Raw genomic sequence first — 9,924 nt, 5'->3', positions numbered from 1 at the left:
ATCATTTTTCGTCTAAAATTTACAAAAATCACCTATATTCCACAGCGCTTTGTTGTCTTGGGATGGCTCCAATAGGTTGTGCCAAGTGTTCAATTTGCTTTGTTGTATCATTTCCGAAGTCCCAGCTTACAGACAATGTACTGTATATGGTACTGTATGCTAAAGAAGAAGAAAATAGAAAATAATTTAAATCACCACTTCGAATATGCATTGACAAGTAAATTTTAAATACTAAGCTACGCAACAGGCTGAACCAAAGAGAAGAAGAGACTACACTTTCCTGTGACTCAAATCGAATATGCGTCGACCGGTAAATTTTAAATACTAAGTTACGCAACAGGCTGAAGCAAAGAGAAGAAGAGATTATACTTTCCAGTAACTCAAATCTAATATGCATTGACAGGTGAATTTTAAATACTAAGCTACGCAACAGTCTAAACCAAAGAGAAGAAGAGACTACACTTGCCAGTAACTCAAATCGAATATGCGTTGACAGGTAAATTTTAAATACTAAGTTACACAATAGGCTGAACCAAAGAGAAGAAGAGCCTACACTTTCTTGTAACTCAAATCAGTAAAATCAGTCCTTTAACTAGAGTGATTTATGTGTGCAGGGGTTGGCCGCAACGGGATGCGTAGGAACAGTGACTTTGATGCCCTTTCAATTCCGAAAAAGTGACAATAAGTGACTATTCAGAGGCAGTCAGAGCTGAGGCACAGGGACTGCACAGGTCCAAGTCACAACTTTTTTCCTATATTTGTCTTATGAAGAGTCCTCTGGTTTGGCACTGGATGAAGAGGGTAAAGTCTTAATATTTCATTCATTTTTTCTTTCTTACAATGTTGTAATACTGCAGTAAAACCTCAAACATCATGGTTAGTTAATGAAGGGCAAATCCCAGCCCATAATAACAGAAAGTAGATCCAATATTATTCAGAACAGAATCTGATTTAAGAGCGGTACTGTTAACCACATCCAACCAAACAATGTTTAGGAATTACGAAAATAAGCCTTCAGGATTTTAGAGAAAATGGGTGCGATTCAAAAATAGTCCAACTGATCTTTCATGGATAAAAACCTGGAAATTTTGGTTTGTAGCCCCATCCCCATTTGCAAAAGGCACCTTTTAAAGAAGTATTCAATTCATTCGACAATATAGGAGTTTTCTTTGTCCATAAAACTTTTTCTTAAAGGCCAGTTCTCCAATATTCAGCAACTGAACACGGACAGATCTGGAAGGCAAAACTACAGAGGGGGGGGGACGGCAAAATAAATCAATCGAAAAAATAGTGTATCTTTCGTCCATTTTTACGAATGAAGAATTTTGGGGTCAACAAAAGGTTTAAAAAACATATTTTTATTTGTTTTATGTCGCAATTGTATTTTTCATTATATTCACGTCTTCGATGCGCATTTCTGAAAAGCAAATAAACTTAAGAAACAAAATGAACATTTTATTATGCCTCGAAGAGGCAAACTTTCTGAGCTTATCATTAAGGTTTGTCATTTCCTTCTTTTTACTCTCTTTTTGGGTTGTCCAAACACAAAATTATTTCAAGATTTAGTGGAGGGCCCTTACCTCCTTCTAAGCGATGACTTTAAGCTCCGGGTGGCTTAACTGGGGCAAGAGAAGACAAACTTGCAACTAGTTTGGACCCATATAATTATATCCTATAGTTTAGGATATAATTTTATATCCCACATAATTTTACTAACTTAACTTGGTGACAGTTTTCATATTTTTCAGTACATTGAATATGTTGAATCAAATGGAGGAAAAACAAATAGGACTTAAAATTCGGCAAAATGGGGGCATATCAGCAAAAAAACTTTTAGTGCGTGACTGAGAATTTATAAGTTGAGACTTAACTATAAGGGTTTGTTATGATTGATTTGAAAGGTGCAAGGCCTAACACGAGGGAGAGTGATCATCCCCTTGTCCCCCGGATCCGCCAGTCCAACTGATAAGGGTTAAGGGCAGAGTAAGTTTCGCTGGTAGAGCAAGTTTTTATTAATTACGTTCGAAATCTTAAAAAAAAATTATAAGTAATAAAATGAAACTAATCCATTCGGGGATAACATGCTCTTCGTTTGGTCTTTTGCAGGGACGCCCTTAAAACAAACTTTTGGATAGATGTTTGAATGGTAAAAGAAAAATACCCTATTTCGTAAAAATACATTTTTACATTACCTTTCTAGCTCACTGAAATAAGCACTAATTAAATCGAATTTTGAAACGGCAACAAAAGTGGTTTAAGTGACAATTTCAAAGAAAAAGTGACGGGCTAAAATAAAAGTAACAAAAAGTAATTTTAGTGACGGCGGCAGACCCCTGTGTAGGTCACGTGTTTTCGTAACCCAATCAGATCATTCATTAATCTTGCGCAAGAAAGGAGAGCCGATAATCCAAAAACGTTCTGAGACCACAATGACTGCAAAATACGTTCTACAAAAAAAAAATTAAAAAAAACGAAGAAAACAATAAAAATAAGAGCTAAGAGCTCGTATGGCACTTGTGATGAGGCCAGAAGAGCCAAGAACTAATATGGTATGGGCTGTAGCAAAATTCTAAGAATCAATAGATTGATTTAAAAGGAAAATCAGAGGCTTAATGCCGGTCGGGATTTAAAATAAGAGCTCTGAGTCACGAGGTCCTTCTAATTATCAAAATTCATTAAGATCCGATATATGCATTATGCATTATTTCTGTATATGTATTATTTCTGAAGAAAATTTTCGCTACTGTTCATATATAATAATACTGTGCATCAGATGCTACTTGTGTTCTTTAACGGGTCGGGATTAGTACAGCTGTGAAGGCAGATTCGTAAGTGACATACTGGGTTCCCAGGATGATTTTAAGACTCTTTTGCACTGATTTGATTTCATCGTTGAGGTAGTCAATGTTATGCACTTGTGGTTCCCAAACTGGGCTATCAAACAAACTCTCATGCATTATATATTGACGTCATATTGTAACAGATAACAGATAACTGACAGTACATGTTTATATATAAAAATTTATATATAAAGCGGAGATTTTAAGCACTCTTTTCTGAACGCTGCGTAGTCCACATTGTAGGTTATCAGTGTTTTTTTGTTTTTTTTTGCCGTTTAGTGACACTGAAAACAAACAAGCGGGATAGTATAATTGCGGCCGTAAGATAATATCGTTATCAAAAGTACTGCTGAAGCATCGACAGAAGTCATTTGTTTCTAATAAACAGAAGGGCTTAAGGTAAAAACGCGCATATACGCGGTATACGTTGCGTATTCAAGCAAAGAGAGTATATAAAACGTGTATGCAATCATTAATTGCTTTATAGGAAACCAGAATCAATCCTGATTTTCAATATACACTGATATTGTTTTAACTTGGCGTTTAATTGTGATATAATGATGATATAAAAAAGTACCAATTACTGTATTTGTATATCATCAGGAAAAAGATATTATCAAAGGTTATCTAGAGTTTGATATTGATTTTTGGTAGCTATCACTCATGGAAATAATGTGCTAAATAAATCTATCTATCTACGTATATGCCGCAAATGGATAGAATTCTAGGGTGGCAAATGCTCAAAAAAATGCTTTTTAACACAAAAAAGTGTATTTACCATAATCATAAATATTCTCAACATTTTTTTCAATGTTTATATTTTAGAGTCAAGAGGACCCAGGGAATGAAGAGTTCTTTTGTAATCCAGTCATTTTAGATTATAAATAAATTTGTTCCTGAAAATCAGCTTTGTGTACACAGTTCTATTACCATACACTTACTTTCTTAGATGATGACTTAATCAATAATTTCGTCACTATTGCACCTAATAGTGAAATCTTAAAACTTTTCAGATAAATGACAAAAAATCGTCCCCTAGCCTGTTCACAAACGGAGGATCAGTAGGGCAATCTAGGTCAAATTGTTTCATGGCAATTACCTCAGCAACGTGATAGTAGCAAATAGGACCTTTAAGCGTAAGGACCACAGGTCATTTTCCTAAAGGGTCATTTTGCTCCTATCTTTCTATTTTTTAAGGACTTAAAACCAACCTTCTAAATACAACTGCTAAATAGCCAAGGCTAAAAATTACCATGAATAATTGTAAAAAAAAAACCGACTGCAAAACATTAATTTGTTGAAACACCTCTTTTCTTCTTAAAAAGAGTTAAAAATAGGCAGACGTTTCGAAGAGCCAAAATCTTAATCAGAAGAATTTTCCGAAAGCTATCCATCTACTCCTTTAACATTCAGTCACGAATACGTCCTTTAAAGTAGTTTAAAGTCAAAAAGACAATATTTAAAAATGGCTATTTTTTTAAGAAATCAGACAGTAAAGATGACATTAAGTTATTTATACAAAAATAGTAATAAAATATGCGACTATTTAGGATTCATATCCAGAAGCCTTTATTAAAGGAAAAAAAATAGCTTGAAAAGCAGAAGAAAGAACAAAGAAATGCACCAAACTCTTTACAAGAAGAAAAACGAAAGGAAACTCATATTTAAACAAAAGGCATTTCACGTAACAAAACAATAAAAGACAAGGCAAGATGTTTACAATATATTATTGTGCGTACAAGTCCAAATCATTTTCTTTCATGGTATGGCCAAAAATCTTGCTAAAAATATTTTTTCTTCGAAAAAAAAAAAAACGAGCATCACATTGTAAAAGGTAAAAACAAAGACTTCCACAATCCTTAATTATATTGTCTCCAATATCCCTTAAAACAGTACAATTTTCACTTTCGACACTTTTAACAAATTATGCCACTTTTAAATTTAGCAAAACTGACTCGTTATTTAGCATTAGCATAAACTAAAAAAAAAAATTATCAGATTTATCTATGTTGGAAAAATATTTGATGAGAATGACCAGAGGAAAGAATTAGAAAAAACTAAAAAGACAATAAGAGAGTTTGAAGAGAATAACAAGAGACTTACATGAATTACAAGAGACTAAAGACTTACAGAACAAGAGGCTTACAAGAGATAAAAGAGATCTACAAGAATTAAAAGTGACTTAAAAAAGTAAAATACAAAAATGAAAAGTAAATTTGAAAAAAGCTTGCATCTTCAAACGTACTGTAAAATTATTTTACTTGCTAGCGAAAAAGACTGAAATTTTTCATGTCAAAGAATGCAGAACTCTTGAAGTTAAAAAACCGAAATGAAATAGAATTTAAAACAAAAATAATCAAAAATTAAGCGAGGATATAAACTTACATGATCTCTTTGCGAGACAAGGCGTTTCATTCCAGCCAATTCAATATCGTCTGATATTTGTGAAGGAGGAAAATCGTGAGATGCCAACTGTTGTGGAACATTATAAGCACCAACTGCTGCAGCTGAGTCAACACCCACAAGCGGGGAGTGAAGAGCGTAAGCCGGAACACTGGGTTGAACTAAAGTTGGCCCATAAATCGGGCCACCTACAGGGTGGGTAAACTGCTGTGGCCCTCGCTGCGATTGTCTAAAGTGTGTATGACCATTGATGATTGGTACTGCATGATTACCAAACATGGCTCTAGAAAGAGGAGAGGCAAATAAGTACATTAAAAAGAAAAACAGAAAAATGAGTAACCACAGTTAAGTCCATAAAAAAATGGGTATAGAAGATTGTTTGACATCCCATGTAACGAGAACGTAACCTGGATTTAGTAAAAAACTTTTAGAGGGGGGAGGGGTTATAAATTTTTCACTTAGCAGAAAAAGATGACAAAGAGCATTGATTATGTATTTAATTTTTTCTACTCCCTATGTGTACGGGTACGATAATACACTAGTTCAAACCAGTTCCCTGTAACTAAAGTAAAGCACTCCGACAATACAACACGTGACATCGTGTTGCTGATATTCCTAAGAATTATTTAAATGTTTAGAAAGCCTCCCAACTAATCAACTGTCTAAAAAATTTGTCCCAATGTCAGCTTGCGCAAAAAGGATAAACAAAAATCTTGACGAAGAATGGCACAACACCACAAACTACAGAATTGCAATTTCTTTTGCCACTTAAAAAGATAAACTTACTTAATATGATAGGTTAGTGTCCGTAATTCTCAGCCAATTACCGCTCTGAAAACAAAGACGAAATCGTACAAGGGATACCATAACCGAATCGTGCATCCCCCCATAATACAATATGAGACTTACAGCTTAAATGAGAGCACATTTTTTTTTCTTGGTTTTGATAGTCTACTTAACTGATTATATTGTAAGAGAGCCTATTATTAAAATGAGAGCATTAAAGAAAGCTTAAAAGAAAGCAGACATTTTACTAGTCTACGGATTTACTAGTCTATTGTATTGTAAGCGTCTATTGTAAAGATTGTAAGTTTAGCTAGTAGGCTAGTCTAGTTATTGTGTTTGGTTATATATTTAATTTATTTAGACAGTATGGTATGGCTCAAAAGCATGAGTGCTCCGAAAAACGGATGAAGATCTGCTAGATGGTTTCCATAGAAATTGTCTTCTGATTGTTTTGGGTACTCGACTGACTGACCGCATCTCAAACAGTAAACGCTACGAAAAATGTGGCTCAATCCGTTTTTCTAGGGCTGTATTGAGATGCCTGGGACACGTTCTGCGAATGAAGCACGACAGATTGCAAAGATCATCCTTGTCGGCCAAACATCTAGGGCTAAACGAAAAGCAGGTCATCCTCAAATGCGTTGGGGGGATGTCGCAAAGAAAGATTTAATCGAAACGGGAACTTCTTGGAAGGGTGTAAAGAAGGAGGCATTAAATAGACTAGGACAGAGGAGGAGAGTGCGTGGCAGTGTTGGCCTCAGGCAGCTTGGTGCTGCAGTGGGTTGTAAGTAGTACTAGTACCTTTGGCTAGTCTTTAAAAGTTGTGCACAAGACATAATTTATGTGAAATTATAAATTTAATAGAAAATAAAATAAAAATTTGCTAAAAATTTGCCGTTTTATTTTGTTATTTTTAAAAACAGCAGTTTTTTCTCTTATTTAAAATTTTTTTCCTTTTGTTTGCTTTTTTCTGTTGAGAAAGGCTCCCAGACGTGGGGCCAAAATATTCAAATTTTTTTTTAATTAAAGTTTTGTTTTGTTTTATCTTTTTTCACTACTTTGTTGAAATTAAAACCCGTTCTTCTGGCTTAATTTTTCGTAAATTGCTTGATACTGCAATGATTTATACACAATAAAAGAAAAAGTCGTAACAAGAATTTATTTTTAGACGAATATATCTTCGGGGATAAAAGCCAATGAATGCTCCTCTGGCATAGTTAGCTCATACAAGTCTGTCTTGTATGTACATTGTCAATGTAACAATGTAAAAGGGAGGGATAGGTGGGTGGTTTCTGGTACGGAATAATCTAAAATACGAAGGGAGATCTGCAGGGTTCACCCTTTTGAGACCCGTCCCAAGGCCAACCCATTTGAAAACAGAAAATACAGCCCTGAAAACACACGAAATGCACTTTAAATGATATTTCATTTATTCCTTGTGAGATCAATCCCCCCCCCCATACCCTTGGAACCCTTCCTTAATAGATATTAATTACTCATTTCAGTATTTGACACAAACCTTTGCTTGATAGGGCTGTTTGGAGCACTAATGGGGTTTTTGCTTCGAACCATGACAAGAGACAAGGAGCCATCTTTAGCAGTATTGGCGTTTCTTTGTTGTCCAGTCGGAACAGGTGGCATTAGAGTCACTAATGGGCTATTTGGAGGCAAAGGTGACGATTGATTAGCCATCAATTGCGCTGAAATTAAAGAAATATTACCAATAATAATGGAAATAGGCTTTCTAAATTTTTCATTTGGTGAGAATTGCAAAAAACACATCCAGAAAACAGACTTAATATATGGTTGGAAGTGTGTTTATTTGTGTGACGTTTTTCGCTTGCGTAATCAGTTAGATTGGTTAGTCGTATAGAACTCTGTAACTCATCACTCTGACTGTGAAGTTCAGTTTCAGTTTATGTCTGGCTTTATTTGATTAATAAACGAACCAAAACTATTAAAACGATTTCTGTTCTTAGCGATAGGGCCTGTTCTTAGCGCAAACAGGCGTTTTTCCGCCATACATGGCATCTGAAAGTCAGATGTTACTTGGGAATTTATTTAACTTGGAACACTTAATTTGTTTATTTATTTATTTAAAGCTTATTTATTTATTTAAAGTTTATTAATTTATTTAAAAAAATTATTTGTCTAACTTAATTAAAATTTATATAAAATTACGAAGTTTAAATTTATTTATTTAACTTGGAATTTAAGTAAACTAGGCACAGCATACAGTTATTTAAGTACTATTTGTATTTTCGAGAGCTAATGGTTACCGACAGTAGCACCAATCACTGAAAATGTTGAGAATTAGAAAATATATTTCAAAACCTGGGAGGGGGGGGGGGGTAGTACTAAAAGAACCAAAAACGGATAATTTTCAATGACAATACCAGAAAAATGTACTACTCGATGGAAATACCAAAAAAGTACCTTTCGAAAAAGGAGGGGGGAAGGCAAAAGACCCCCTTGTCCATCCTCCAATTGGTGCTAGTTGCTGGTCTCAGTCAGTACAGTAATGCAGCGTTCATATCCAGATCTAACATGGCTATCTTGCCAAACATGTTCTCGTTATACACTTGGTCAGGTGAAGAAATCCAATCAGACATACATTTGAGCGCGACTATAAAGTGGGAATAATAAATATACTGAGGAAAGAAGCTTCCCGTAGGGTAGAATTCGAAACCATGCTTCAGTCAATGACCGATTTCACTGATTTATGCAAACGGGAAAATGTCGATATATATTTTGATTACCTAAATAAAAATATAAAAAAAAAAAATTTTGCAAAGAAAAGTAAAGAGCTATATTAAGCCAAAGAAGAGTAGAAATAAACATGTTTAAAATTTCAAACTAGAAATGAACAAAAATCACGATGAAAAGTTAAGTCAAGCATGAAAACCAGAAATTATCACGAATAGAAGTGGAGCCCCCCCCCTTTTTTCACAGGATTAACAACACAACAACAAAAATGATATCTCAGGCTAATCGTAGTTAGAGAATAAAAGGGGTGCTCCTTGTTTCCTACCCCCCTCTTCAAAACCTCTAAATGGCTTGAATGTCTAATGACTTGCATTTCGTTGAAAGTATTTTTAACAATGTGTTGTTGTTTGTCAAAACATGAACAACAATAACAAAAAAAGAAAATAGCTATAATAACTTTGGTTACTGAAAAGTACTTTTGAAAGTAGACTGATTGTTTAATATATAATGATAATGATTCATGGAAGTATCAGCAATTTTTGATTTATCAATGTTGTACAAGATAGTGTTTAAAAATGACTTCGCTAGTGGAGCACAGATAGCACTCAGGCCTTCAGAAGACTTAGGGTGTGTTAGAACCAGTTCTGTTTGATATAATTTTTCTTTTTTTTAGGTTTGCTTTATCGTTCACTGTACTTTCTGTTCGCTTTCAATCTCACTTATCCACTGAATAGTAATTTATGTTCCTTTTAAGCTTGAAATATCATACGAGTTTATTTCAGCTTGTTTCAAGCTTGGATCAATACAGCTATTTAGTTTTCTTTTTTTGAACTATCAAACTTTTTTTTGAACTACTTGACTAGATTTTGTTCGTCTATAAGGAAATGGGAAACAGAAACGAGAAAACGGAAGGTAGTCTGGTTGTCCTACAATCCCTCTAGACTCTAAAAAAGGGTACCAAAACTTTGAATTTTCTACTTAGATGGCAAATTTTCGTTCTTGGGATATTGCATATAAATAGTTTTGATAAATTGGGTGGATACAGTGTGTTTTGACTTAACTCAGCCATTTCCCCATATTAATGTCTACTTACCCCCTCCCTATCAAAGTTGCCTGAAAGTTTCAACTTATCCTAAGCCGGTCTTGAGATACTACAGATGCATAATTTGGAAAACTTGAGCGTATATAG

At 34.4% G+C, this 9,924-nt stretch overlaps 2 protein-coding genes across 5 annotated transcripts in view; both read right to left on the bottom strand.

Annotated features, from left to right (window-relative positions):
• LOC136038173 (protein OPI10 homolog) overlaps positions 1–9,924 on the bottom strand; it is a 466,996-nt gene that overhangs the window by 159,206 nt on the left and 297,866 nt on the right. The window lies entirely within an intron of this gene.
• Positions 32–9,924, bottom strand: part of LOC136038171 (FERM domain-containing protein 4A-like) — a 35,446-nt gene continuing 25,553 nt past the window's right edge. For all 4 annotated transcript variants that reach the window (XM_065721240.1, XM_065721241.1, XM_065721242.1 and 1 more), the window contains 3 exons: positions 7,549–7,729; positions 5,226–5,526; positions 32–159 (listed from right to left, as the gene is read on the bottom strand). In XM_065721240.1, coding sequence (XP_065577312.1) covers positions 127–159; positions 5,226–5,526; positions 7,549–7,729 — 515 coding nt within the window. In that variant the 3' untranslated portion in view covers positions 32–126. The remainder of the gene's footprint in view (positions 160–5,225; positions 5,527–7,548; positions 7,730–9,924) is intronic.

The sequence above is a fragment of the Artemia franciscana genome, chromosome 17 (assembly GCF_032884065.1).
Source record: "Artemia franciscana chromosome 17, ASM3288406v1, whole genome shotgun sequence".
NCBI lineage: Eukaryota > Metazoa > Arthropoda > Branchiopoda > Anostraca > Artemiidae > Artemia > Artemia franciscana.
Note: the sequence above shows the minus strand (reverse complement) of the source record. Positions and strands in the feature narration are given on the sequence as shown.